Below are 27,665 nucleotides of genomic sequence, written 5' to 3'. Positions count from 1 at the left end.
ACGACCTCAGTCGGCAGCTTCAATTGGGTACCCCCGCGTGGTTTGGCTTTTGCGTTGGGGTGCGTGTAAGAGGTCTACTACGTAATCGGGGTTCATCCATACAAGCAGATGGCTATACTAGTCTAGAGGTAGTCAAGGAAAGCTGATCCCTCTGCATCCATTCCATTCACTCACTGCACATAAGTGGATAAGTATTTTTGGTACTTTGTCCTAATATTAACTGGGGGCTGGGGTTATTCCCGCTTTTCAAGGCCCCAACTTGGATGATCCACTAAGTTGCGCTAAAAACGAAACTGGAACCGTAATACTTGGCGTTGTTGCGACTCGCCCGCGTGGAAGCGCAATTCCATCTCAAAGACCGCCAGCCAGTCCTCTTTGGATGGTTGTTTGATTGAATAACATGTTCGGAGCACCCATCATTTTTCTGACCCATCAACCACGGCCACGACTACAAATCATCCACCACTCAGCGGCGCATTTCGCTCGACAGCCACGACCAACGTTAAAACGCATGGTACCTTTTATCTCACCAGGACGGTAGCGTACTCACTTGCTGCGAAGCCGACGTAGCCGCCCCGTCCTCGTCGGCCGCAGCCATGACCTTGGACATCGCCGGCAACCTCCTGGAGCTCACCAGTATGCTAAGCCCGATATGTCGCAAAAACACGCACCCATCGCTTTGCAATGTAATCACCAGGGACACTATTTACTGACCAGATTTTAGGGCGCGCTGCCGAGGAACCCGAACCTGGAGGTATGATACTGCACACACACACACACACACACACACACACAGACACACTGCCATGATGTATCCTCTCGTCTGCGACCTCATCCAATATGGAACTCATAGTCTGACTGACAGCCGTCTCCTATAGAGGACACATCCAAAAAGGAAACATACTCATCATGGGCGCTTTTCATACTTATCGTGCTGCTGATCGCCGCATTCTTTGCAAGCTACTTTCTCTCGCTGAAGAAAGTGACAGCAGTACATGAAACTGTCGTCTCCATTTTTGCCGGTTTGCCGACCCTTGCAACGACTTGTTGTTCTCCGGCCCGCTGTGTGCACCTCACTGACACGGGTTACCTTATTTTCTCCCTTTAGGAATGGCAGTCGGCCTTGCACTGCGTGTGTTTGCCGTCGATGGACTCCAGGATCTCGTCAGTTTCGATTATCAAATATTCTTCAACCTCCTCCTTCCACCCATCATCCTCTCGTCCGGCTACGAACTACATCAGGCCAACTTCTTCCGTCACATCGGAACGATTCTCACATTCGCCTTTGCCGGCACGTTCCTGTCTGCCGTAGTCATTGGCGTTATACTATGGCTTTACACTCGCGTACCCCTCGAGGGGCTCACCATGAACTGGATCGATGCCATATCTGTTGGCGCAACTTTGTCGGCCACCGATCCCGTCACCATCATAGCCATCTTCAACTCGTACAAGGTGGACCCGAAGTTGTATACCATCATCTTTGGAGAGGCCATTCTCAATGACGCTGTTGCCATCGTCATCTTCGAGTCGGCGCAAAAGTCCGCCAGGGGTTTGACCAAAGGCAGCGCTGCTGGAATCTCGACCTTTTTCTGGGGTTTCTGGATTTTCTTGAGGGATTTCTTTGGCAGCTTGTTCATCGGGGCGCTTCTCGGCATCCTCACTGCGCTCATGCTCAAGTACACGTACCTCAGGAGGTTTCCGAAGCTGGAGAGCTGCTTGATTGTGCTCATCGCTTACGCCACTTACTACTTTTCCCAGGCCATCCACATGTCTGGAATCGTCTCACTCTTGTTCTGCGGAATCACGCTCAAACACTATGCGTACTTCAACATGTCCCGACGAACTCAGCTTACGACCAAGTACATGTTTCAGGTCCTCGCACAATTATCCGAAAACTTCATCTTCATTTACCTGGGTGTTTCCCTCTTCACCGACAAGGACCTCCAGTTCCAGCCCCTGCTCATCATTGTCACTGTTATGGCGGTTTGCGCAGCCCGCTGGGTTGCCGTCTTCCCACTCTCGTGGGCCATCAACTGGTTTCACAGGTACCGTGCAGAAAGGCGTGGCATGAAGAACGTCCCCGAGGAGCTGCCATACAAGTACCAAGGCATGCTGTTCTGGGCTGGGCTGCGTGGAGCGGTCGGTGTCGCTCTCGCGGCTTTATTGACGGCCAAGGACCACCGTGCATTCAAGGCCACCGTCCTGGTTGTGGTGGTGCTCACAGTCATCATCTTTGGCGGTACTACGGTCAACGTGCTAGAGATCCTCGAGATTCGTACGGGGGTAACGGATGAGATCGACTCGGACGACGAATTCGACATCGAGGCAGTTGGAGGCTACTACAAGCGGTCCGGTCAAGGAATCGGTTACAGCCCAGCCGGGCGCAATGGCGTTGTGCCATTAGACACACGTCCGAGCAGGAGACGTGACAGTAATGCCGGTGCTGGTGGAAGAGACGCGAGCGGCTGGAGCTCAGGACATAGATCCCCCTTGAGTGCGGCTCGGCCCGGCAATCTCAGCCGTTCAGGGTCAACTCGGGAAGACGTGGAAAGAGTAGACCTCCTGGGGAATCCAGGCGGCTCGACCGACTCGGATGACTTCGGGAGCGATATTGACACGTCGGACCTGCCGCCACCAGCCCCTAGGAGGCGATCCAGCCCTCTGCCACCTACCGGCGATGAGGACGCAGCCGGTTTGCCAACGGAGGGGACCAGGACAAGGTCGAACACAGAGACGGCTGGCTTGTCGGCCACGGCCGCCATCCGTCAGTTATTCAGCACCGAGGACCCAACAGCTTTGTTCAGGCAATTGGATGAAGACTACATCAAACCGAAGCTGCTGCTCGATGGTGGTGCCGGCCGGGGGAATGGTGGTGGCGCTGGCGGATCGAGTTAGAGCTTTCTTTCGTGTAATTTCGGGTAAATACTTTATAGATATTCAAACGCATGGCATGAATTATTAGTATGGGACGATTGCAGACTTGATCACTACCCACCAGTACCAGATACAAGAAGGAACGACATGGTGAATGTCCCCCATTTGTTCAGAGACCTGATCCTAGAACTACATGAGAGGGAGACGATGTCTCTACCGGCAAGTTAACACATGAATTACATGCCTTCTATTTTTGATCATCTCGTGCCATCATTTCTGGCTCTTTTTCTCGCGTCTTGTCCACCTTTTTTTGAGTCCTTTCGATCATCACACTACAGCAAGGTTCTATCTGAGAGATAACGAGAAAGATACATTGGAATCCTCTCATTCACTTGCCTTGTAACCTCTACCCGCGGGATCTGACTTTGGCATCACTTATCAATATTGATATGATATTATTGACAGCCTGTTGAAATCTATCATACACCAGAACTTCACGGGCTGACTTCACTTTGATCCTCACAATCTTCAGTTTCTCTTCGAGCTCTTTACTCAAGTCCATATTCTTGCAGCTAGTTGCCTTACAAATCTCTCTAGATATCCATCATTCTTCAAAATTTCTTCAACAGCGTCTTCTTGGAATCTCACTTACTTTTCTTCTTTTTTTTTTTGCAGCTTCTTTAGTGGCAGAGTCTTTACGATTTTTGCTTGTCTTTTATAAGCCTCAGCCTCACATCAAAAACATACACAAAGCCCAGACCTTCTTTCACCATGTCAAAGCCAGCGCGGACCAGAAAGGTTGAGTCGTGGGAGAAGCCCGTCTTCCGCGATTGCAAGATTGCCATAGCGGGCCAGCTAGACGAGAACTGGACAGAGCAGCAGATCGAGCGTTGGATCAAGTACCGACATGGCGAGCTGGTTGACAAGGTGGACGAGACGGTGACACATCTGGTGTGCTCCAAGGAGGAGTTTGACAAGGGAGGAACGGGCATCTATGGTCGAGGTAAGCACACAGCCAGCCATATGTACCACGTTGACTTTTACTTTCTTTTTTTTTCAGTTATCTTCTCGCCTATAGTTATCTTAATTTTCATATATTTGTAATGGGCTTTTATCTAACATTTGATGGACGGGGAAACACACAGTCGCGGACGCTTATCGAATCATGAAGGCCAAGAACAAGGGCAAGAGAGGCAACAAGAATCTACACAAGATCTTCATCGTCAAGTCAGACTGGCTTGAATTCAGCTGCATCAAGGCAAAGAAGCTGAAGGAACTCGACTATGAGTGGAGTCGACCCGAGAAGAAAGAGAGCGAAAAGGCGGTACAGGAAAAGAAGCTCGCCAAGGGCAAACAGTTGGAAGAGAATGGCTTTATCAACACCGGTAAGACAACCCCTTTTTTCATGACTGTGTTCTAGTTCTAGAACCAAAAATCTCTCAACATCTAGAATGTGACTTTTTTTTTTTCACTCACTGACTTCGCAACTACCCAATGGCTGTCATGATTTGGCCAAACATAGCACTAAACCATGTCTACACGGACAACACCAACTTCAAGTACGAGATTACTCTTGGGGGCAAGGACTCGAGCTGCTATACACTTTATGTAAGTCACGCAAAAAAAAAAAAAAAAAAAGAAAAAAAAACCAAAACCACATTACCCCCCTTATTTTCGTCCTACACCTCTATTTTATTTTCAGTTCCCTGTGTAAAGGGGCTTTTTTTTGTTGCATCCCAGACTTACCAAAAAAACGCATCCAAAATCAAATGAAAAAAAAACAACAAAAAATACAGTTGTTCGAGTCAAATGCCACACCTCACCTGTACCACTTTGTGGCAAAGTTCACCAAGAAGAAGCGGGCGCCGCCAAAATACCACAAACCCTCTGTCACCCAGGGCCTGTTCGCCCGCGAGTTCGATCTGTTCAAGGCCTTCTTCCTCTCCAAGACGGGCGTCGAGTGGGAGGACCGCCTGCGTGACTATCTCGTCCCGAAAGACGCCAAGTTTACTTATGCGGCCCCGGTAAGTTTTGTCATGCTATAATGTTTATTTTTGGCTTTCCCTTTTTCTTTTCTTATTCCCCCCCGCCTTCGTCCTTGTCCGACTAGCTTCAGCCTTTCTTTAAATAAAATGCGTCCCCATGACTAACAGCCGCGCTGGGAGGGGGGGTTTGTGTCACAACAGGCTGGAGATGCACCCAAGGGTTCCAAGGAGGAGTATCCGCAGTGAGATAACATCTTTGCTAAATGGAGGAGGATTGTTGAAGGGGGTTTGTCGATGATGCGTGATGATTTCATTTATTTTTAAATCAACAACTGGGATATTCTTCGATCGAAGGCTCTTGGGAAGTAATACTCTGATGGGCTGCATTGTGGTGGATTCAGCGTCAGCTTGGTGTTTCCTGGTTCAAAAGTTATAGTTCGCTCTTGCTCATTTCATAGTAATCCAGAAAAAGAGGTAGGAAACTGCATATATTTCGGAGGGCGAATAGTCTCTGGACCGACGGTGATGATCTCATAACCACTCACGGCCTTATATCCTACTCTAGAGAGCAGCATACAAGTGTACTTGCTTCACATTAACCCTCGGATGAATTGATCCAGTCCCAACTCGAAAAGCTCATTCTTGACACCCTCTCCACCCTTGTGCTCAACCGGCGCCAGGGGGTTTTTCACAACTTTCGAAAGAAAGAAAAAAAGAAAGGCGGCAAGATTAGCAAACCAGACATACATAGGGATAACAAAGGACAATTCTTTTTCTTAGTGGGGTCTACATACCATATTCAACCCAGAGGTTGATATAAATCTGGTGCAGCACATTGCGCATGCTCATGCTCGCCGTGTCGGTGAGCAGCACGAAGCGCAGGTTCGTCGGCGTCTCGTAAAAATGCAGCTTGTACTGGGCGGTCCGGTACGCGATGAAGGCGTCGTCATCCCCACCGAGCTTACGGACCATGTTGCGCAGCGAAAAGACGGTGCCAAAGATGAGCTTGGCGTCGTCCTTGCGGCTATCTCGCCCGGGCTTGCTCGTCTCCGGGGCGCTGGGCGGCGGAGGAAGCCATTGCTTGGTGTAGATGCATTCGGCTGTTTGGTAGATGGCGTAAGTAAGACGAAAACCCAGAACAAAATAACAAAGAAGACAAAAACAAAAGAGAACATACTGTGCCTGTCAAAAATGTAAAACGAGTAGACGACCATTATGAATGACGACGGGGCCTGGCTTTCCCAGGCTGAAATGAACAAAAGAAGGGAATAAACAACAAAAGGTCTTCGGTTCAGGTAGGGAGTCTAAGTATATCTGCTTCAAGGATCCCTCTCAGGCTGTAGACAACAGCAATCTGCAGCATCTGCCTCCTTTTCTATGATGGGGTCGCGAATATTGATTTTCCCAGGTAAATCAAGTACGCAAGCACGTTAGGTAGGTAGGTACCTCAGGTAGTCAGGACACGAGTGTGTTACGCTGACACTGGGTTGCCTCCGAATATGTACTGATTGGACTGGTAGATAGCCCTGGGCAATGAAGACGAGAGGACGTGTTCAAGTATTCACTCATTCATTCATGCATAGCATCCTGTAGGTGAAGTAAGTAAATGTAACTAAAGGTGTCGTAAGTCGGTTGCTTTTTGTTTTGTCAATGGAAGCTTGCAACCACAGTTTTGGCAAGTGTCTGACGGACGGCAGGATCACAGTGCGAGACATCATTCTCCAAATCAGTGAGTGGAACGCTAAAGCGCAAGCCAGGGTGGAGCGATATCACGTGCAACCCCCCAACCAGGACATACGTACAGCAGAAACAAACCGAATCTGACGTCCATACAGGATGTTATTGCTTGGGGCACCTATAAGACAACGTATGTAAACCTATCCTATCATTTTTGATTGATTTTTTTTTTTAATTCATCTCTCGACACGCCTTTTTCCCATGCCGAGTGTCTATGTTAAGTTGTACGACTCTTGTCCGTCAACTGCTCAATGACAAGTCACTGTTCTCCTGATATCTCGAGGGATAGCCTACAATAAACAGCCTTCCGTATGCTGAATCTCATCCCAAACCCTCGACAAACGCCTTCGCTGAGAATAGAAGGAACTAACTATATGTACATTAAAAAGCATGCTCTATGTTTCAAGTATTGCGCCCGCAAATACACCCAACCTTTTCCCCGTTATTAACTGCTAGCAGCCTGCGCGTTTCCATTGCTGACTTGTCGCTGATGCTGAGTCGCATTCATCTGAGACTGGCCTTGCGCCGCCGGCATCGGTGTTGGCGTTGACGTGGCCGTGGTCGTTGGCGTGGCTGTGAGCGTGGCCGCGGTAGGGGCCGGCGCCGGTGCCTGAGTGGGGGTAGGGGTTGGCTTCGGAGTCGGGGTCTGCTTCTTCTGGCCTTGGGGCTGCGCCTGAGCCGGGGCGTGGGCCTGAACTTGACCTTGGCCTTGGTTTTGAGCTTGAACTTGAGATTTACCCTGACCCTGGCTTTGATTTTGAGTCTGTACCTGAGGCTGAGCCTGTGCCCGAGCCTGAGCCTGAGCCTGTGCCCGAGCCTGAGCCTGAGCCTGAGCCTGAGCCTGAGCCTGAGCCTGAGCCTGAGCCTGAGCTTGAGCCTGAGCCTGAGCCTGAGCTTGAGCTTGAGCCTGAACCTGAGCCTGAGCCTGAGCCTGAGCTTGAGCCTGAGCCTGAGCCTGAGCCTGAGCTTGACCCTGAGCTTGCCCCTGAGCTTGCCCCTGAGCTTGCCCCTGAGCTTGCCCCTGAGCTTGCCCCTGAGCTTGACCCTGAGCCTGAACCTGACCTTGAACCTGAGGCTGAGCCTGGCCTTGAACCCCACCCTGATTCTTGACCTGACCATGGACCTGACCTGGAACCTGAGCCTGAGCCTGGCCTTGAACCCCACCCTGATTCTTGACCTGACCATGGACCTGACCTGGAACCTTGACCTGACCTTGAACCTGACCCGGAATCTTGACCTGACCTTGGACTTGGCCCGGAACCTTGACCTGAGCCTGAGCCTGAGCCTGGCCATGACCCTGACCTTGATTCTGACCCTGGATTTGAACACTCTGCCCATTTTGCACCGTACCGTTTTGATTAGGTGCCCGCTGAGCCTGGGCTTGCGCCTGCGCAGCGGCAGCGGCAGCCTGTGCCTGGGCGGCCTGTGCAGCCTGGTGTTGCTGTGCCAGCAAGAGCTGCGCATACTGATGCGGTGTGCCGCCGGCCCCAGCCCCAACCATGCCGGGCTTAGGGGACGAGCCGGCAGCCGCACTCATCGCGTTATTCCTCTGCTGGACCAAACGCTTTTCCAAAGTGACCGCCGCCAGCTTACGCACTTGGTCTAGTGGCATCTGTGGCGCTTGTGCGCGGATTTGGGCCTCAACATGAGCTAATGCAGCCGAAGAAGCCTGCTGTTGCGGTATACCATGGCCTCGAGGAGAGTTTACAGCCTGTTGATTCAGGGGTGGGCTCATGGCGCCTCCATTTTGAGGGCTGAAGGCCAACCCAGCTTGCCCATTGGCAAGATAGTTTTGTTGGTTGGCATTGTGAACTCCATTAAGGGTGGCGCGCATGCCTGACGGCGAATTCTGCATCCCCACTTGGTTTTGAAGAGGTTGCGTGTTCTGTGGCTGCTGTGGCTGTGGTTGTTGTTGCTGTTGCTGTTGGTGCTGCTGCTGCTGGTGTTGCTGCGGCTGGAATTGCTGATGCTGCGGCTGATGCACCATGTTTGGTTGCTGTTGATGGTGCTGTTGAGGTTGCGGTTGCGGATGTTGAATGTGATGTTGTTGTTGTTGTTGTTGTTGTTGCTGGGGCTGCTGTTGCTGCTGCTGCTGGTGTTGTTGAGGCGACTGTGACTGGGACGCCTGCTGAGGAGCGTGTGGATGATGCTGGTGATGCTGCTGCTGTTGCTGCATCTGAACAGACCTCTGTTGGTTTTGTATTCTTTGGGCCTGCATGAGCATATTCATCTCGGTCGGGCTCGACGACGCCATGCCCATTCTATGCTGTTGTGCTTGCAATGGCAACTGTGCCATGCCGTTCATTTGCATTGGAGGAACAAGATTCCCAGCCGCTTGCTGTAGTCCTGCCATTGGGTTCTGCGGGGCCTGCATCGCGATCCTTGCACGTGCATGGCCGGGTATACCGAGCTGAGTTGCCATGTTCCCAGCGTTGGGGGCACGAATTGCACCGCCCATCGGGTTTGCTCCGGCGCCCGCGGCCTGTGCTGCTGCAAGTTGCTGTGCCATGTGAGCAGCCATCTGAGGAGGCAGTGCACCAGCTGTCGGCGTGATACCGCCGGCATTTGCCATGCCGGTAGCGCCCACGCTGCCTGCGGTAGCTGAAGCTGCGGCAGCAACTGCGGCTGCCGCGGCGGCTGCAGCTGCAGCCTGGGGATTGCCTGCGGCGGCGGCCTGAGACCTTGCTGCGAGTGCAGCTTGATGCTGTGACCGTAACAAGAAAACGTTAGCCAATACGTTCGAATCGCTTTTTGAATGAGCCCGACATACCTTTCGTTGCGCTTCCTGTTGCTGTTTCTGCGCAAACTGGGCCATACGTTCGTTAATCTGCTGGTCCCTTTCGTATCGCATCAAGCTGTAATCTCGAGGAGTCTTGTTTGGCCCGCGCGGCTGTTGTGCTTGCGAGTTCTGCTGTTGCTGCTGTTGTTGCTGAGACTCGTTTTGTTTCCGCATTGCCTGCACCGAAGCCGTCTTGTGAGCCGTGGCCTCGCGTTTCTTGGCCAGCTTCCGCATAGCGTCCAGCAAAGTCAAATGTTTCTGCGCTCGCCTCCTCTCCACCCTAATGGTCGTTGTCAGGCGCTTGCGTGGCACTGGAGTCACTGCCCCCGGTCCGGCTTGGGCCTGTGCAATCTGGTTCTTGGCAGCAATAACAGCCTGCGCCTGATCTATCCGGTACTGGTAGGTCTTGAAATACTGTGTCTTGGCCATATCATTCGGTAGGCCTTCCAGATGCACCCAACGTTCGAAGCATTCCCATGGCGTCCTTCGTTCAGCCCCAGACGAAAACAGAGATGGCATCGCCATCTTGCTGGATATAAGTGACCAATTGTAGGAGTACTCCCGCACCAACCTCTTCAGCTGATCATCCTCAGCATATGTCCATTGGGACGCGGTGCGCGACTCATAGAAAGATTGCAGGGGCATAGGATGTTCTGTAGGCGGGCGGAACTGATGGCCCGCGTGCAGCCTATCCCTTAGAACCTGCATCTCAGGGTCAAAGAGCGCAACATCCTTGAGCTCTCGCTCTGATGCCTGACCATTCAGAGCTCCGGCAGAGTCGTCGCGATTATTCCGATATACAATGTTGCCCTCATCTTCGGCATCGCTGTCGCTCTCCTCTGCAAACTGGTACCGACTGCGCTTTGTCGGAGGCCCTTTAAGCACAGGAACCATTGGTCTCTCGACGTATTTGGTCAAGGGAACGGCCGCAAGCTTCCAATGTGCATCGGGATCCTGATCCGATTTTAAGAGGTCGGTATTATCGGGTATCTGGAGTGGCCCTCCGTGCATCGGGAGTTCGTCAAGTAGTTTGTTAAATGCCGAAGAGTTGCTAAAGCTGAATGTGAGCGATGTTTCAGGCAAGGCAAATATCTCGGCTGGAACAACATGTGTGACCGGAATCTGTTCCTCGTCGTCCATTGCAGGTATTTTGACGTCGCCAGGCTCATCCGAGTTCTCATTGACCATGTCCGTATCCACACCGGCGGCGGTCTTTTGTTTCGCAGCTGATTCTTCATCTCCTTGGTCCGCCATGTCGGCGTCCTCCGTTTGCCCCGCATCATCGCCGGGAACTGGTTGGATTACCGCAGGCTTAGGGATGATAGTCGGTACCTGTAAAAGTTTCCTCTTGACATCGTCCGCCGCAACCCAATCTGCGCATGCAAAAGCGAGAACGCGAGCTGCTGACCTCTTCCACTTCCTTTCTTGTCTAAAGTCTGTCCGCATCCACTTCATTTCCTCCAATACTTGATCCCAATGCGATATAGGTCTCCTGGGTTCCGGATACCTCCTAGGCTGCCTCAGAGACCACTTATCCTGCTGCTGCAAATGATACACCCGTCGCAGCACCCGGCATGCTTGCTGCTCCATTATAGACAAATGGGCATCAGATGTCGAGAGTGTCTTGTGTGCAGAATTGAGCAGACTGTCGATAGGTTTCATCCACTTGGCATTCTGGGTGAAACCTTGGACGAACAAGGTTGTAAAGTAATCCTCAGTGAAAGGGTTGCTGGATTTGTTTTCTTCTCCATCTTTAAGCGGTCGCCTGACCATGGGAAATTTTGACTTCTTCTCTCCGAATATAGCAACTGGGATCTTGGGCTTGGTTGGCTTCTCGGGAAGGTTCTGGGTCTCGAGTACACTGTGAACGACAAGATTCTCTGGCTGAACCTCTTGCGTATCAGGCTTCGACTCAGGAACAGGGATATCAACGCTATCCGGCTGTGTTGTAGCAGGCCTCTCAAGCTCCGCTCCTGGATCCGCCATGCTCTTTTCTAGAGATAGCTTAGAGGAATCTTGATTGGGCAGAGCCACATTAGCTGGTATGCTTGTTCCGGTCGGCCGCTGTTCATCTGGCTGCTGTTTGGATCCCTGCTGGGGAGAAACAGTCGCAGACGGAGCAGGGGCTGGACCCATGCCCTGTCCATGAGCAGATATGTCCACAACTTTTGGGGTTTTCGGACTTGCAGATGCTTCAGCCACGGAGGGCACCCGTTTCTGCGGTAACGATGCATCTGCTGAGCTTGAAGTTTCTGCCAACGGTGGCTTGTCATCGGGCACAGCATCTTTTACAGAAATCTGTGGTTTTGTTTGAGAGGTACGACTGGAAGCCGATTCAGCGGCGGCTGCGGATTCCTGTAGTAGTTGTGCCTCCACACTGTGCACCGTAGACAGAGCGTCCGTCCCAGCACCTAGGCTTTCAGAGCGCGTCAGTGCTCCGGGTGAAGCTGCGCCTTTCTGTACTCCATCGCCGCTGTCTTTCTTGTCAGGGGTAGCTTGCGGAACTTGTAGTGACTCCGGCTTCTCTGTCTCGCATTCGGTGTACTGCACACCCTCATGCTCCGGGCTCGTATCCGTAGATGCATCATGGGGCGCAGGGGTTGCAGCAGTCTGGGTGGTGCTACCAGGAGACGAAAGTGCTTCCGGGAAACGAGAGATTTCTGCCTGTGTTGGTCGAACAGGAAGATCTGCGCGACGCGGCTCCGCTTCACCCTGCACCGCGTCAGGCATTTCCACATCTCCAACATCTGTATCTGGCGCCTTTTTCAGAGGCGCCCCAAGCTTCGGTGTGTCGCCTTCATCCGCAGTTTTCGGTCGAGACTCAGACTTCGCAACCTGCAATTTTGGCAGTTCTGCAGCCGTCGGTATTGCATGATCCTCCGCAGGTCCTCCAGAGCTTGGCCTTGCCGATGAGTGATTGACACTAGCGGCATTACTGGACAGCCTGCCAGGGTCGGCGGTTGTAATCGCAGGGCTGGATGAGGGCGTCGAAGTTACGTCTCGCGTAGCATTACACTCCTTGGCTGACTGTGGCTGGTTAGAGTCCTTATCGACTTCGGTGGCCGAGGCCTGTGGTGCTGGGGCGAGTGCAGCATTGTTGCTAGAGGAATCGATTGCTCGCGGGCTGCCAACAGAGGGCGACGTAGTCTTCGGGTTTCCGTTCGAAGTTGCGGCGGAAGTGGTTGATGGTGTGGCTGTAGCCTTCGAAGGGCTCGCGGCCTGGGAAGTCAGAGAGGAGGAAAGCTTCAAAAATCGTTGTAGCTGGTCTGAATTCAGGGTAAAACTGTTGGGTATCGTCTGGTCGTTGAATTTGTTGCCCCTGTTACAAAAGAGAGCGATGTGAGCACCAGGGTAATAGTAACTAATAACAAGAACAAATAAAATTCAAAAGCTCTGCAAGCACAGTGGAAGCTTGTAAAAAGATATTCGAGGGCTTGGACGCACCGAATTATGTCGTGGTTGAGGAGGTACTGGTCGGCTGGCGCGCCGGAGGACGCGTTGGTCGCTGGACTGGGTCTGCGATTAGGAAACCCATCTTGATCCGTCGCGACAACGAACAACTCGCGAAGCTTGCGCTTCCGCGAAGCGACAATTGCACTGCTTGATGTTAGCACCAATCCGAGCGATTCAAAATGACGAAAAAAACCAGCGCTTTCGCGAGAGGATATTGCTAACCTGCATTCTTCCCGCTTTGTTTGCAAGAAGGCTGCGCGGTCGGCAGACCGGACCTCGTTCATATCATCGGCGACGGCGGCATCCGTTTTTTATCAAAACGAATGCTGCGCCGAGTATTCCGAGATGATAGGATACAATCGCTGTGGTCAGCGATGATGAAAGCGATCGCGTTGTGTTGTTTTTCAATTGATTTCGATTGCCGTCGTTTGGGTGTCTCCGACAACCACCAAATTTTCACCTGCTGATGATGAATCAATGATACCCGCTCAATTACGGCCTAGCTGGGGCGGAAGGTGGCAAGCGGTACTATCAGAGGCAGTGAGTTGACGCGACCCATGAATCAGCACAACGCTAACCTGGTTTGCGAGCGGATCAGCGGAAGACGTTAGTGGACAGCGTCGCAAAGTAGATGGTGGGGCTGTTGCAAGGTACTTGGAGGCGCCTGAAGGGATAAGAATTAGAACTGCTCTAGGGCGTCAAGGCCTGCATACGGGGTTTTTTTTTCTAGCGATACCTCACAGCACTGTCCGCACTACTGTAAAGCATAAATGTATCCACTAGGAATTCCCACTGACGCGTGCCTGTCAACGTAGATTGATTTCGCGATTTGATTTTATCTAAATTTTGACACTGGCGTATCCATCTCGTTCATTTCTATCCCATGCACTCAGGATCCCATCAAGGCAGGGTCAGCTTTTCAATCCAAGCAATACTGTAAGTACGGTATGCCAAGTACGGCTCACAAATTTTGTGCATGTGTATGGTTGGTATGCAAATTCGACAAGCAGCCACTTTTGTTTCTTTTCCCTTCACCTTCATCCTGGCCCCCTGTCGACTCTTTCCATGGGGCAGCAAGTCCTAATCAGGGCTTTACTCTCAAATCTACGGGTGTAATCCAGGGACAGAAACCGGAGCAAGAGGCGAATGTTCGAATGCATTGATAAGGTACAGACATACTAGGTACCAGGGTCGGTTTTACAGTAGTCCTCTCTTTCAATCAAGATGTGAAAAAAAGGAAGAAAAAAAGGCCACAAACAGGGCACGGCTTGACGGACATTATTTGCTATCGATTTCGCCATGGGCCGCTGCGAATGTGATGGAGTAAAGGGTCCGACTTTTCTTTTGTGATGAACGGTTATGAAAGCCACTGTTTGTTTGGTCCGCTCAATTCTCGTTACCCCGGCACGCGACCAGCCTCGACAAACTTTTTTGCTAGGTATGCTTGGTTTGGTCTCGGTAGATTTTTACCATACATCCGAGCAATCCCCAGAGTGCTCCCACTCACGCCAAGATGTGACCTTGGCATCCGTCTGTACTGTGCCAGGTACTCAAGCTGGTCAAATGGCTGAATTTTCACAGCAACCAGAGTGTTGATACGTAAGGTACCTACCCAGGTACCTCGGTAGTCAGGTACCTGTATAGGTTCGAACTTCGAAGTACTGAGGTGTAAAATTCATACTGCGGTCCCAAGTTTTGAGAAATTCCGCCGCCTTTTCTTGTTTTGTTTTAACTTCACCTCCTGTGACTTGTCGATTACTGGTCTTGGAACATGCTAAACACCATGCGGTTTGAGAGAGCGGGCCTTTTCAGAGTATATCATATACAATCCAAAATCAAAACATCAAATGCATATTCCACTGCATCTGGTAGGTTGGTACGAAATGGAGGTAGACTATACCATTTGTGGTTTTGCCTGAAGCTCAGGGAGCCACTTATTGCAACAGCGGTCAAGGTATGAACTACTACTGTACATATATTCCACAAGCCATTTTCCCAGGGGAATGGAAGAAAAGCGTGTTTTCTTTTTGTGGGGTTGGTACTCGTCAATATGCAGCAGGATAGCACCTTGTTTGCCATATACAACACAGTACTATGAAGCAAAGACAAAACACATCGAGCAAATTACGGGAATATTGTCTCAGAATACAAGCATTCCAGATTTAAAATCATCTTCTTGTGGCCTTTTCTAGATCAGTATCTCCAGTGTCTGGCAAGCCAGGCGGAAAAAAGAAGAAGAAAAGACAAAATGAGGAATGTAGGTGTTAGATAGAGCGTAGTAAGCGTATGTAGGTACCTAGGTACCTTGACTTCCAGGCGCGAATTACAGTACAGTACAGCACATCCACGACAAAGCCACCTGACAGATCCACTTCAAACAGGCATGGCATCAAATCCAAGATCGCACCAACGATAGGTACCTACCTAAGGTAGGTTTGGATCTATTCAACCAAGCGTACACAGAGACGACATATGTGCATTTAAAATCGAAACACGATCCTCCATCGCAACTGCAACCCGGCAGCTATACCACGGGCCTTCTAATACATTCATTTTATATGCAAGAATGTCCGACAAAGACCCTGTAAACTCACGCATCGCCATCAAATTCGGCGCATCCAAAGCGCCATCAAGGTCTGCACCCGCGTCTTCCCTCGGCAAGCGCGCACGACCGCATCTCCTCGGCGACAACGGATCCGATTCCGAAAGCGATGGCGAAGGCCGTCCGACAGGCAGGGCCGAGACCATTACAACAATCGGGGCGCGCGCTGATGGGCGCGGGAAGGATGCGGGCTCCTCCAAAAAGCCTCTTACGATCCCGAGGCAAGCAAATCGCGACTGGAAGTCGGAGAAGAGAGCACGAAAAAGTGCGGCATCAACGACACAACCAGTAGATAAGGAAGTCGAGCCGGCGGATCAGGACAAGCCGCTAAAATGGGGTCTCACCTTGAAGGAAAAGGGAGCCAAAGCCACCGAGGACGTCGGTGGCCAGTCAGGAGAAGCACAAACTGAGCAGTCCGATGCAGAAAAGGGCGATAATGAGGCAAAACCAGAAAAGACTGCGGATGAGGAGGCCATGGAAGCGCTTCTGAGTGAGCGGGAAGACAAGAAGAAGAGGAATTTAGTTATAGCACGCGCGGAGTCTGCGGGTGCCAAGGAGGAGGAGGCGTTTAAGCAAAACTTTCGCGACGCTCCGGATGTGTCAACCCTGGAAGACTACGAGGAGATGCCCGTGGAGGAGTTTGGCGCAGCACTCTTGCGGGGCATGGGCTGGGACGGTAAGGCCAGGGGCCCAAAGACGAAGGATGTCAAGCGTCGCCCGAACCAAATGGGACTCGGGGCAAAGGATCTCAAAGGTCAAGAAGATTTGGGAGCCTGGGATCAGAAGGGAAGCTCGAGATCGCGGCCCAAACGACTGAATGATTACAAGCGCGAGGAGAGGGAACGGCAAGATAAGCATAGCCACCGTGGCTCTGAAAGCTACAAGCAGGAGCGCGATCGCGAAAGGTACGAGGATCGTCACAGTGGACATTCGCATCGCCGCCGATGATGCTAGCGGCTCATTGGAAGGTTCATAAATATTTCGATCGTTGAATGAGCATAGCGTCTACTAGCACCTAGCTTTATGAACGGTTCGGGAATGCCGTCCCTCAAAATCGGGGTCGTGTCCTGGAAAGTCCCTCGAGGGCTACTCAACAACCAAGTAGCCGCTTTGAAAGATGCAAGATTTGCGCTTTCATGACTCGCGAGACACAGGGTACGCCACGGTGAACCTCGACCTATGTGGCAGGTGTCGTCCTCCAACGAGGCAAAGGTTCATCTACGCCGACGCCAAGATTTCGGGGGAAAACTAGACTAATGAAAGCTCGAGTGCAGGACAAGGAGGATGCCTGGCATTTTCGAAAGTGTGAAGTCTGCCAGCCGGAAGGTTTCGCGGGGTTGTTGAATCGTTATTCATCTTGTAGCACGAAGTATGAACTCTACCGTATAGCGGATCCGGTTTATATATTCGTAAATGTGTTATGACAGTATATCCGCTAACTCGGTACCTACTTATGAAGTACCTGGTTCCCAAACGGCCATCTTGGGACGAGAACGGTGCTGTATATTACTCTATACACATAGGTAGGTGTCCATTTCTATTCACACTGGAACTGGAAACAGCATTTAGGTAATTATCATAGTCTGTTTATAGGTTTACAGTACTTCACAATTCCATTACCAAAAATTGCTTTGTGAGCGGGCCACCATGCGCGATGGGTTACACGATCGCCTGCTCGCAGTGATGACCGCTACATTTATGTCAGCCCACTAATAGCCTAGCCGCCCGACCAAATGAATGCGCGTCCCGTCCAACCACAAACGCCCTTTTTGGTCCAATGTGGTCCAATTTGGTCCAGTAGGCCGATAGGTAGTTGGTCTAGAACGAACCAACGCCTCCGAGGTGAGTGTATGGTTTGCTTTTTCCTTTTTTTTTTTTTTTTTTTTTGCTGTGATGGAACGTGGTTTTCTACCATGCAGGAGAAGCAAGCCCGTTGGCAAGGAAGTGGGTTGCAAGCCCAGTGAAACTATCAATCATTTTCTTCTTTTTTCTTCCATGACAGCTTGGCTAGTCCGTGCTTTTTGTAAAAATTATACCTACGGAGTAGGTTGGTAGACAATTACAGCTGCCTAGTCCTGGGTAAGTACCTAGGTAATGCCAGGTAATTACCTGAGATATCTTGCTTCTCGGTGAGCTTGGCTGCACTACTAAATATCATCGCACTGTGTTCTACCTATTCCATATATACATACAGTAGGAGTGAATGCGCCCAAACGTATTTTTCTTTAGTGGGGATGAACTGTGACTGTACACCTACAAAGTACCTAAAGAAATATTTTTGCCCACCCTGCTGACACTACTTGATTCAGACTCACTCCACTTTCTAGCTGACACAGCACCGAACCAACGAGGTGGATGCGTGCAATGATCATTGTACCTACTTTTCGCCTGGTCTACTGTTTTTTTTGCGCCCGTTTCCAGTTTTTCGATGACGTCTCCGTCTTTTCGAGGTATCGCGCCCATCATGCTAATAAGGTCTGAATGGATGTCTCTTGACTCTAACAAAAAGATTGGATGGATGATGCACAGCGGCTCACTAGAGAAGCCGCCATAATGATAGACATTTGTGGTTTTCATCCCAGAATGCTTTTCCAATGGTGATTCCATTTCATCTCTTGCGGCCACTTTGTAATTCTAGTTCTCTTTACTCGGATCCTTAATCCTGTGCATGCCTTCTCCAGCTCGGCTATTAAGCAGGAAAAACGGCGAAACGCTGTATACCACCTGTACATGAACTCTCCACCACCCCTGACCCTGGCCAGCCTGAACGATCCTGACTCCTCAACTGACTGATTAATCCTCGAGTCGCTCGCCGCAGCCTCTCTCGACTGGTTAGTCGGCCCACCAGACTGCGCCGAGGGCACCAAAGTACAAAGTGATCCCATAGCTACCTATATACATTTTTATGTTTTATTTTTTATCTTTTTATTTTTTATGCTATTATTTCCTCACCTTACTTACAAGCCACTGACCGAGAGCCGGCCTTCGACAGTACTCTGATCAATGATATACTCCAACGACCATCTGCGCATGCGGTGCGATCCTTCAAGCTTTCGTTTGCGAACCTGAGAGCGTGAACCGAACCCCTCGCCGGGATTCCCGTGCTCGAATCAGATGAGCGAGACATCGGCCTTGTTGCCGTCGACGAGTGCGGCCGAGACTCTCGACCGCAGCGACACCGCGAGCCTCCTCCAGCGTCTTGTTCTGCTCATCCGATGCCCGTTTTGCTCCTTACCTCTAGATCACCCAGTTACTCTCCCATGTGGGAGGACACTCTGCCGCAAGTGCCTTCCGCGCCCACGAACGCGTGAATATATTACATATCCCGCGGGTCCGAACCGATTGCAGGGGTTCGACTGCCCCTTCGACGACTGCAACCAGGAGCATGCCACTGACGATTGTGCCCTTGACGTCGCGATCAACAATGTGGTGGCCAGCATACAAGGAGCCCTCGGGGCCGGGGAATTGTCTCAGTTGATTGCCAAGGATGATGACGAGGCGCTGGCCAAGTGGCTCCAGACCCAGCAACGACCTGCGCAACAACCAGGATCCCAGCAGATGCCGAGCCCAAAAGCAACCCCTCGATCGAGTGAGGATGGCCAGGATGTTGAAGATCACTCCAAAGATCCGAAAGAGACCGATCGGGGCTTAGCTGCTAGAGCTGAAGTGTCGCCGGTAGACACCACAACCCGCGATCCCGCCTATCAAACACTCACAGCCAAAGAACAGGGCCATGTACAAATCCTAGAGCGCATCTCTGAAGCGACAAAGCCAGAGGCTGATTGTCAGGTGTGCTATGCTCTTTTCTACGATGCAGTAACCACCCACTGTGGCCACACATTTTGTCGACATTGTTTACATCGCATACTGGACCACTCGGACCTGTGTGCAGTATGTCGACGTCATATACACCGAGGGGAATGGCCGCAGAATAAGCTCATGGCCAGTATTGAAACAACCCTATGGGCGACTGCTTTGGAAGCCCGGAAGCAAGCGATCTTGGCCGAGAGCAGGCATGGCACTGCCGAGTTTGACATACCGGTGTTTGTGTGTACATTGTCATTCCCGACAATGCCGACATTTCTGCACGTCTTTGAGCCACGGTATAGGTTGATGATCCGACGAGCTTTGGAGCAGGATCGCACTTTCGGCATGGTCTTGCACAGACGAGCAAGACGAGCAGGAGAACCAGACTTTGTAGACATCGGGACCTTGCTCCGTATAATCAATGTCGAGTTCTTTCCAGACGGCCGAAGCCTGATCGAGACCGTAGGCGTCTCCCGTTTTCGCATCCTGCAGCATGGCATGAAAGACGGATACGTCGTGGCTAAAATCGAACGGGTAAACGATGTCAGCATCGCAGAGGAAGAGGCTTTGGAGGCTGCTGAAATACGCGAAGCATTGAATACCGACCCCAACACGACATTACAACAAGAGGAAGCTGGCGACAAACCTACGTCTATTTCTGGAAATGCCACCTGCGTGGCGGCAACTGTCACAACCAACAACAGGCAGAGCCCAGAAGCGCCGCCGAACTTTGACGTGATGCCCACCAGGGAGCTTTTGAGGTTTGGGGTCGAATTCGTGGCGCGGATGCGGGAAGCTAGCGCGGGGTGGTTGACACATCGAATATTGGCCATATACGGCGAATGCCCCGAAGATGACGCAGCAAAGTTCCCGTGGTGGTTCGCCAGTGTACTTCCGGTCAATGATTTGGAAAAATATCGACTTCTGGGAACCGCAAGCGTGCGCGAGCGCTTGAAAGTTTGCTGCCACTGGATCCAGGAGTGGGAGTCAAGTAGATGGTGAGTGCCGATGCAGTCCCCTTCTCCTTGGCCCCTCCCTGGCATAGCCGCTAGCTTTCCGACATTATTTCATTTTGCGGCAAATGTTTGGGAAGACTCGGTGGCTCAATCTCAATGAGCGTCAAGGCTGATGGCGGCCAATTTCAGACCTGCATGGTGCATTATTGACGGTGTCAGAAGCGGATTAGGAGCCTACCAGACTGCTTGATTTTATGACGGAGTTTCTCTAAATGGATAAACAGGATTGTCCCTTTTTTTTTAGCGATCTTGACACACAAGTCAGAGCTGCTCGCTCTTCCAGCCTCCGAGGGTTGGATGATGAGGACGGCATTATTGTCGTACCCTAAACATTTGTTCCATTATGTTTTAACCGGACTGCAGAGCAAGTTCGGTAGTGCTTACTCCAATCGCTATTAGGCATTGGAAGCATGTTATTCACGTCATAAGAGTGTCATGTATGGGGAAATGTAGCAACACCAACCAAACTACATCGTTGATTCCATATTTGTGTTCACGCTGTTCTCAATTATGAGGTCCGGCGACGAGCCTCTTCAACATGTTAATTTATAACTTCCTTGTCAAAGCTTAGACGGCGTGTAAGCTGTGTATAGTAAAATGGTCGATGGGCGCTTCAGTACCGGGTTGTCCAAATGTGATTACTTTGCTCATCAGCGTGGGACAAATTCACTGATATCCATGTTGTACGTACCTAAGGTGCTCAATCAAGATTGTTGCCAAAGCTTTGCGATGCTGGTCCAAATGGAGGCAAGCTAAATTTCGTTTCCGACCCCACCTTGTAACGCTGCAAGGTCGCGGAGTTTCTGGATACATATGACATGGGTGGTCTTATCGGTTGCTTCGATAAGCCAAAAGTTTTCAAACGAACGTAACCCCCGTCCAAGCAACCTGCCTTCTGGCGATATTTTTCTCAGCGTACTTCTACGTCGTCGGACTCGTTTTGTTTGTTTTCGACTCTCAGTCCTTACACTCAATCAGACCGATTGAAAACCTTTCCCGAGGCATACCCATACTTCAAAATGGCAAAGCGCAAGCGAGAAGCAGCGGCCGCGGCCCTGAAGACGGCGGAGCCAGAGCAGCAACAAACCACCAAGCGCGCAAAGGCAGTACGGCCCACGCCCGAGGAACCTGACGTCGTCGTTCAGATTGTCACCGGATCATACGACCGTACCCTTCACGGCTTCACTGCGACGATACGCGGCGGCAAGGAGGGAGACAAGGTTGACTTTGCCGACACGTTCCTCTTTGACGCCCACAACTCGGCTGTCAAATGCCTCGCTCTCTCGCACCCATCTGCGCCGGCCCCGGGTCAAGGTCAACGGGTCATGCTGGCAACAGGTGGCACGGACGAGCGAATCAACGTCTACAACATCTCTGCGCATCCGCCCAAGCAGAGCGCCGAACAGGACCTCATTTCATCGCTCGCCCCCCGGCCGGTCGCCGAGAACCCGCAGAACAGAGAGCTGGGCACGCTTCTGCACCACTCGTCTACGATCACAAAGCTCTCCTTCCCCACGAGGTCTAAACTCCTGTCGTCTTCGGAGGATTCGACAATAGCTATCACGAGGACGCGTGACTGGTCGCTACTGTCAGCCATCAAGGTTCCTATACCCAAGGCATATGGGCGGCCAAGCGGAGACACGGCGCCCATGGGTGGCACGCCGGCTGGCGTCAACGACTTTGCAGTGCATCCCAGTCTCAAAGTCATGATCAGCGTCAGCAAGGGAGAGCGATCCATGAGGCTGTGGAACTTGGTCACGGGAAAGAAGGCCGGCGTGCTGAATTTTGGCAAGGACGTCCTACACGAGATAGGCGAGGCCAAGTACAACATGGGAGAAGGCCGCAGTGTCGTCTGGGGCACCTGCGATGGGGAGGACGAGTTTGCGGTCGGCTTTGACCGGGAGGTTTTGGTTTACGGAATGGATGGAACGCCCAAGTGCCGCGTGATGGGCAGCCTCAAGACTAAGGTTCACAAGGTACAATACCTTCAATGGAATGCAAACAAAGATAGCGAGAAGGACGGCAAGAAGGACAGCAAGAAAGGCGATGACGTCAGTTTCCTCGCCGTGTCCACCGAAGACGGGCGGATATGTTTCTTCTCTACCAAGAGTGAAGATCTAAATCAGCCACAAGATGGTGAGGGGAAGGATGGTGCCAAGAAGACAGAGCACCTGCCAACTGCCAAACTTTTAGGCAGCGTAGGAGGCAAAGATTCCGGGGTTACCAGCCGCATCAAAGACTTTGTGGTCTTAGCGGGTACCGAAAACGTGCAACAAAAGCACAGAGTCGTCGTGGCTGGAAGCAGTGACGGCAAGGTTCACGTGTGGAAGGTGGAGCGCAAATGCCTCGTGAGCGGTAAGGGGTCTATTGGCAAAAAGTTGGGAAGTTATGAGACGCAAAATCGGATTACATGCCTGACGGCATTCGAAATGATACCCAGACCGGAGGGCTTGGACGATGAAGGCGAGGAGGAGGAGGAGGAGGTAGAGAGCGGGGAAGAGCTAGATTCAGAAGACGGCGAGAAGTAACGAATACGAGGTTATGATTTTTTTTGTTAATTGCTCACTGGTTGCTTGGACGCCACTCGGGTGCGTGCGTTGATTGAAATGCAATGTTAATGTTGTCCTGAAAGTGGCGCATCAGGTAAAGAAAAAAAAGCTTCAGAGTAGCAGTGTTGCGGTGGTTCGTTGTCCAAAATGTGCGTACGATAAATACAGTACCACGTCGGTGGAATGCATAATTGCAGATAGCTGAGCTAGCTTGTTGAGCTGTGTGACCCCTAGATAGCCCGGTGGGCCAACGGTCTGATGTACCCCGCGAAACTGTGGCCCGAAAAAAGTGGCATGTAGCCAGGGGTTTTTTTTTTGTTTTTTTTTTTTTGTTGTTGATTGGGGTCACCATAGCGCAGATGAAAGAGAGAATGAAGAGGGAAAAAATAGATTATGAAATGTAGTCAACGGCAGTCAAGACGGGTAACATTGATACTGTATCTATCCGTACCTTGCCGTACATACCTGCTCCGCAAAGTTGCATTTACCAAGCGTACCTAGACTGCTTTGGTCTGATTTGACTTTTGGTTCAAATGTTTGCTAGTCTCTGTAGTGCCGAGCTGTCCATCACGCTCGAGAGGGGGGTCTTGAGGGGTTTCAACAGGGGAGCAAACAGTTCCACCCGCTGATCGTGTATGAAATCGCATGATGATTGGGCCAATGATTTCGCCCCCACAATTTTTCTTTATGTTTTTGCTATCCGTACTCTTTGTCTTTTTTTCTGCATGTGATTTTGATGACCATTGGATGCGCGCAAACGAACAATGCGATTTTTGTGAGCGTCTAGACCATTTCATTTCCTGCAAGGTCTTATTCCATTGAGGGGAAAAGAAAGTAGCAGTTCAAACAAGCCATACTGTTCTCAAATGCCAGACGCACCCACGACGTAACCACACCATCTTTTCCAGAGTGTTTGGGGACGCCTAAACATCCGATAGGCAGACGACCACACCCATTCGGGTTGAAATGAGCAGTGCTTCCCTGTATGTGGATCGTGTAAGTACAAGGTGAGGTAAGTCAAATAAATACAAGCACACAGTATAGAATAGATGAGTCTCGAATCAGGAAGGGGGAAAAAAAAGGAGGAAAAAAAAAACGCCAATCAAGCTTAGGTTGGAGACCGCCCGTCGTCCTTGCGTTTGTGCGTCTTGCATCTCATCTCAACTCTTCCCGTCAACAGAAGAATGGAGAATACCTAAGGGACCAAGCCCCTTTCAAAAACATCAACATAAATAGTAGTATAGAAAACTCAAATAAATATGCCAAAAGAAAAACAGCGAAATGGACACGAAAAAGAGAATAAGAGAGAGAGGGAGAAAAAAAAAAAACTTTAATTACTGAATTCAGCGCGCAAAACGCCGGGTGGGTTACGGCCGGTCATTTTCCATGCATCAGTGAATCAGCCCACCATCAAATCAAAATCCCCCAGACCCAGGTAATTCCCTCCCTCCACGTCTCCAACAAGAATAAGACCCTGTACGAGTAATTAACACCCTACATCGATCGTCTTGTGCTTAGGTGGGAGTCTACTATAGTACAACTAAAACTTAGTTCCAGGGTTCTTGTCTTGAGACGTGCACCGTCTTCCAAACCCGAATAGTTTTGTTTCTTTTTCAGCCAACATACTTTAACCTGGACCCGCCAGTTCAGGCCTACGACAGTTTGACGCTCACGCCCCAAAAGACGAGAGAGAGCATGACGATTGGAACTTAATTTGATCAAGCCCCAAAATATTCTTTGACCGATCCGCTCAGACTCACGTCTTCATCAGCAGCAGCTTCTCTTTATTTTGTTTTATTTTTTTGTTAATCCACTCGGAGTGTTGCATCCACAAAGATCCTTCGTCTTTCGAATCAAAGATCCAAGATTCAAGAACGTAGAAACTTCTCCAGCGACCCTACCCTCTCCCTCCCGATGCCAGCCGACTCCACGCCGCCGGCGATCATCCGTCCCATCCCGCGACGCCCTTTCAACGTCAACCTGACGAGCGCTACTCCTCCGGACGATGAGTCGGCGTCGGACTCACACCCTGCCCGCAATGGAGACTCTACCACCAGCTTGAGATCAAGTCTACTCGACCCCAAGCGACAATCATCTTCACAGTTTTCCACCGATACTCCCGAAGAGACCGACTCTGCATCCATGTCACGCACCCAATCTGTCTTGAACCTTACCCAATCCGCCTTGTTTGGAATATACAGCCCGACCATGACAGGAAACGGCAAATCTCGAGGCAATCCGTATTCTGACCGAACGGAGCCAGGAACACCTTGGGGGACCGGCGCCCAGACCCCTGGGCGTCCGGGACTGTACGGTTCGACCACTGAGGAGGAGGACGACCCCGAGCGTGCCGAAGCTCTGCTGCAACTGCGGGAGCGCCTCGGGGCTGCGTCAAAGTCACAAAATGGTGGCATGCTCACCGGCCCAATGTCACCAGCCGGGGCCCACTTCGAGCCGGCAACAGCACTGCCAGCTCCGCAGCCCATGGGATCTGTGGACCTCCTGACGCTCACGGCCAAGGCGGTGCTACTGTTTGTGCTGGGAGCTTGCTACGGAATGGTCGTATATAGGCTACGGGATGAGCACATGTCCACCTCCCTGCAGCAACATCAACAACGGCATGCTACCAGCTTCTTCCCCGCCAAGGGCTCCTACGACAAGATGTACATCGCATTCTGGGGCGCCTCCGGCGTGCTGCTCGGTTCTCTCCTTCCGTGGTTCGACCAGTTCTGCGATCGGACTCTTGGACCCAAGACTAATTCCGGCCGTTCCACGTCTGCCGAGGAAGTGAAGGAAGGCTCCACACCTGATACTGACTGGGCTCTGGTCATCCGTGGTGTAGGCTGCTTCGCGGGCATCGTTTTTGCTATTGTAAGTCTACTGATCCCCCGCCCCCATTAAGAGGCCTTTCAACCCGCTGACTTACGGTACGTTTTTGAATGCAACAGCGCAAGTTACCCTGGGATTCGACCATGCAGGTCTCATTGACATTGGCCCTGGTCAACCCTTTTCTGTGGTATCTGATTGACCGATCCAAGTCTGGATTCATGTTGGCGAGCGCCGTCGGGGTCATCGGGGCTACTATTATTGCGGGACTTGACCCGGACATGATGCCGACTCCCATGCTATACGACACGACCGGCACACCGCTGCCAAGGGGCTCCGACCCAGGCCGCACAGCACAATTGGCTCTTGGAGGTCTTGCGCGCCGGGCAACCCTGGAAGCGGCCATTTGGATGCTCAGCGTACTGTTTTGCAGTTGCGTGTGCTTTGGTAACATAGGAAGGCGGCTTGCCCTCAACACAGGGACTCCAGAAAGAGGTCGCTGGGCCGGAGTAAGGTGAAGAGAGACAATGACAAAAAAAAAAAAAGAAAGAAAAAAAAAAAGACTTGAAGTGTGTGAATTCACTGCGGTGTTATCAAACCCAGCTATCATCTGGGCCTGACCGCTTTGTACACGCTTCGTGCTACTCAACTGCGCAGAACAGAGCATTAGGCTCCAGCGGTAATAAGGATTCAACCCTGGTCTCCGCGCTATAAAAACTATTTCATACGCATGTCACGGACCTATTCGAGGCGCCACTGGGCAAGAGCCGGTACTGGTATTTATATCTGAGCGAAATGTCGTCTGGTATGATACCCAAAGTGTGATGAAGAAAACGGAAGCGGACTTGTGTTTTTGTATGGATTTTGACAAAAATTGAAATATTTGGCCAAAACTGGATAGTGCATGGATGCCTTTTTTCCGCTCTCGTGAAAGACCCAACTGCAGGCCGTCCTAACTTGGGTATATACCTATTAAACAGTCACTGCTGGTCTTCCGCCATCGCCGCCCGTGGGTCCAGCCAAGACCTTTAAGGATGAGCACTGGCGGGACTACCACATTAGGAATGGCCAGGGGATCTCACGTGAAGATAGAGAGTTTGCTTGATATTATATAATCACTTATCAACCTAAGCCTAGTTTTTCTACCCGGGGTGGATCCCCCCGAGAAGTTTCGTTTTGAAATCAAACGTCACGGCTCCCCTTTCGACCTTGGTTTTTTTTGTTTTTGTTTTTTTGGATAAGATAGCTCAGCTCTTTCCGGTCCACGTACAAAAAAGTTCAAGCTACACTACTCCCACAGCTGCAAATACAACGCGGCAGCGCATCTTTTGGAACACAAACCGCAGCAGACCAAAAAATACAAAGCAATTGCCAATCATGGACCAGTCAGTAGCCGTTGGATAGAGAAGGCGCCATTTTGGTTTCCTATTGTTCCATTTCCACTGACCTGAGCCCCGTTAAAACAACAGATTAAACAACAATGAGATGCGCGAGCTGGAGCAGCGCATGCAGAAGAGACAAGTAAAGGAGTTTGTCAACGTACGTCAAACCAATACAAAACGCCCCCTCAATTGTTGACATTTTTATATATGTGCAACTTTCGATCGTCCTTGATCGGCCATGCTAACGTTGAACCGATGTTTGCCAAAAAAAAAAAAAAAAAACAGATCTTCAGCAAGCTCGTCGACCACTGCTTCATGTCTTGCATCGACGACTTCTCGTCCAAGGCCCTCAACTCGCGCGAGTCGGGCTGCATCCAGCGCTGTGTCATCAAGGACATGGCCGCCCAGCAGCGCCTGGGTGAGCGCTTCCAGGAACTCAGCGCCCAGATGGCGAACCAGCAACAACAATAAAAAACAGGAAGTGCAAGAGATAAGAGAGAGAAGGGCATTCATGGCGATTGATGTGCGACTTGAGGATGTAGGATTTGGAAGGGAAAAGAGATACCCTGTACTATACTGTAATATTACTCGAATCCTCTAAACCACTTCTCATCCCTGCTCCTTACAACTCGGCTCTTTATGTATTGCTGCATCA

General features: G+C 51.0%; 9 protein-coding genes across 9 annotated transcripts; 7 read left to right on the top strand and 2 right to left on the bottom strand.

Moving 5' to 3' along the window:
• Positions 1–230: 230 nt before the first annotated feature.
• PgNI_00841 (uncharacterized protein) lies at positions 231–2,895 on the top strand (the record flags this gene model as incomplete). The annotated part of the gene is made up of 4 exons (XM_031120918.1): positions 231–636; positions 725–754; positions 879–1,022; positions 1,109–2,895. The coding sequence occupies exons 1-4, from the start codon at positions 597–599 to the stop codon at positions 2,893–2,895; spliced, it is 2,001 nt and encodes a 666-aa protein (XP_030985854.1). The 5' UTR covers positions 231–596.
• Positions 2,896–3,645: 750 nt separating this feature from the next.
• On the top strand, positions 3,646–5,105 carry PgNI_00840 (uncharacterized protein; the record flags this gene model as incomplete). Its single annotated transcript, XM_031120917.1, has 5 exons — positions 3,646–3,877; positions 4,020–4,259; positions 4,397–4,482; positions 4,671–4,898; positions 5,061–5,105. 5 exons carry the CDS (start codon positions 3,646–3,648, stop codon positions 5,103–5,105), a joined length of 831 nt encoding a protein of 276 aa, XP_030985855.1.
• A 252-nt stretch (positions 5,106–5,357) lies between these two features.
• Positions 5,358–6,511, bottom strand: PgNI_00839 (uncharacterized protein). Its single transcript, XM_031120916.1, has 3 exons — positions 6,037–6,511; positions 5,654–5,959; positions 5,358–5,553 (listed from the first exon to the last, which is right to left on the bottom strand). The coding sequence occupies exons 1-3, from the start codon at positions 6,071–6,073 to the stop codon at positions 5,450–5,452; spliced, it is 447 nt and encodes a 148-aa protein (XP_030987186.1). The 5' UTR covers positions 6,074–6,511; the 3' UTR covers positions 5,358–5,449.
• A 530-nt stretch (positions 6,512–7,041) lies between these two features.
• Positions 7,042–13,271, bottom strand: PgNI_00838 (uncharacterized protein; the record flags this gene model as incomplete). Its single annotated transcript, XM_031120915.1, has 4 exons — positions 13,051–13,271; positions 12,820–12,972; positions 9,367–12,694; positions 7,042–9,300 (listed from the first exon to the last, which is right to left on the bottom strand). Exons 1-4 carry the CDS (start codon positions 13,110–13,112, stop codon positions 7,042–7,044), a joined length of 5,802 nt encoding a protein of 1,933 aa, XP_030987185.1. The 5' UTR covers positions 13,113–13,271.
• A 2,123-nt stretch (positions 13,272–15,394) lies between these two features.
• Positions 15,395–16,378, top strand: PgNI_00837 (uncharacterized protein; the record flags this gene model as incomplete). The annotated part of the gene is made up of 1 exon (XM_031120914.1): positions 15,395–16,378. The coding sequence occupies one exon, from the start codon at positions 15,395–15,397 to the stop codon at positions 16,376–16,378; it is 984 nt and encodes a 327-aa protein (XP_030987188.1).
• Positions 16,379–17,987: 1,609 nt separating this feature from the next.
• On the top strand, positions 17,988–20,289 carry PgNI_00836 (uncharacterized protein; the record flags this gene model as incomplete). The annotated part of the gene is made up of 3 exons (XM_031120913.1): positions 17,988–18,156; positions 18,409–20,235; positions 20,283–20,289. Exons 2-3 carry the CDS (start codon positions 18,545–18,547, stop codon positions 20,287–20,289), a joined length of 1,698 nt encoding a protein of 565 aa, XP_030987187.1. The 5' UTR covers positions 17,988–18,156; positions 18,409–18,544.
• Positions 20,290–21,272: 983 nt separating this feature from the next.
• On the top strand, positions 21,273–22,781 carry PgNI_00835 (uncharacterized protein; the record flags this gene model as incomplete). Its single annotated transcript, XM_031120912.1, has 1 exon — positions 21,273–22,781. The coding sequence occupies one exon, from the start codon at positions 21,273–21,275 to the stop codon at positions 22,779–22,781; it is 1,509 nt and encodes a 502-aa protein (XP_030986439.1).
• Positions 22,782–24,302: 1,521 nt separating this feature from the next.
• On the top strand, positions 24,303–26,210 carry PgNI_00834 (uncharacterized protein). Its single transcript, XM_031120911.1, has 2 exons — positions 24,303–25,673; positions 25,751–26,210. The coding sequence occupies exons 1-2, from the start codon at positions 24,717–24,719 to the stop codon at positions 26,144–26,146; spliced, it is 1,353 nt and encodes a 450-aa protein (XP_030987189.1). The 5' UTR covers positions 24,303–24,716; the 3' UTR covers positions 26,147–26,210.
• A 579-nt stretch (positions 26,211–26,789) lies between these two features.
• PgNI_00833 (uncharacterized protein) lies at positions 26,790–27,638 on the top strand. The gene is made up of 3 exons (XM_031120910.1): positions 26,790–27,013; positions 27,098–27,167; positions 27,296–27,638. Exons 1-3 carry the CDS (start codon positions 27,006–27,008, stop codon positions 27,479–27,481), a joined length of 264 nt encoding a protein of 87 aa, XP_030987192.1. The 5' UTR covers positions 26,790–27,005; the 3' UTR covers positions 27,482–27,638.
• The last annotated feature ends 27 nt before the right edge of the window (positions 27,639–27,665 follow it).

Source organism: Pyricularia grisea (assembly GCF_004355905.1).
Source record: "Pyricularia grisea strain NI907 chromosome Unknown Pyricularia_grisea_NI907_Scaffold_1, whole genome shotgun sequence".
Lineage (NCBI taxonomy): Eukaryota > Fungi > Ascomycota > Sordariomycetes > Magnaporthales > Pyriculariaceae > Pyricularia > Pyricularia grisea.
This window is presented reverse-complemented; position numbering and strand designations above follow the sequence as displayed.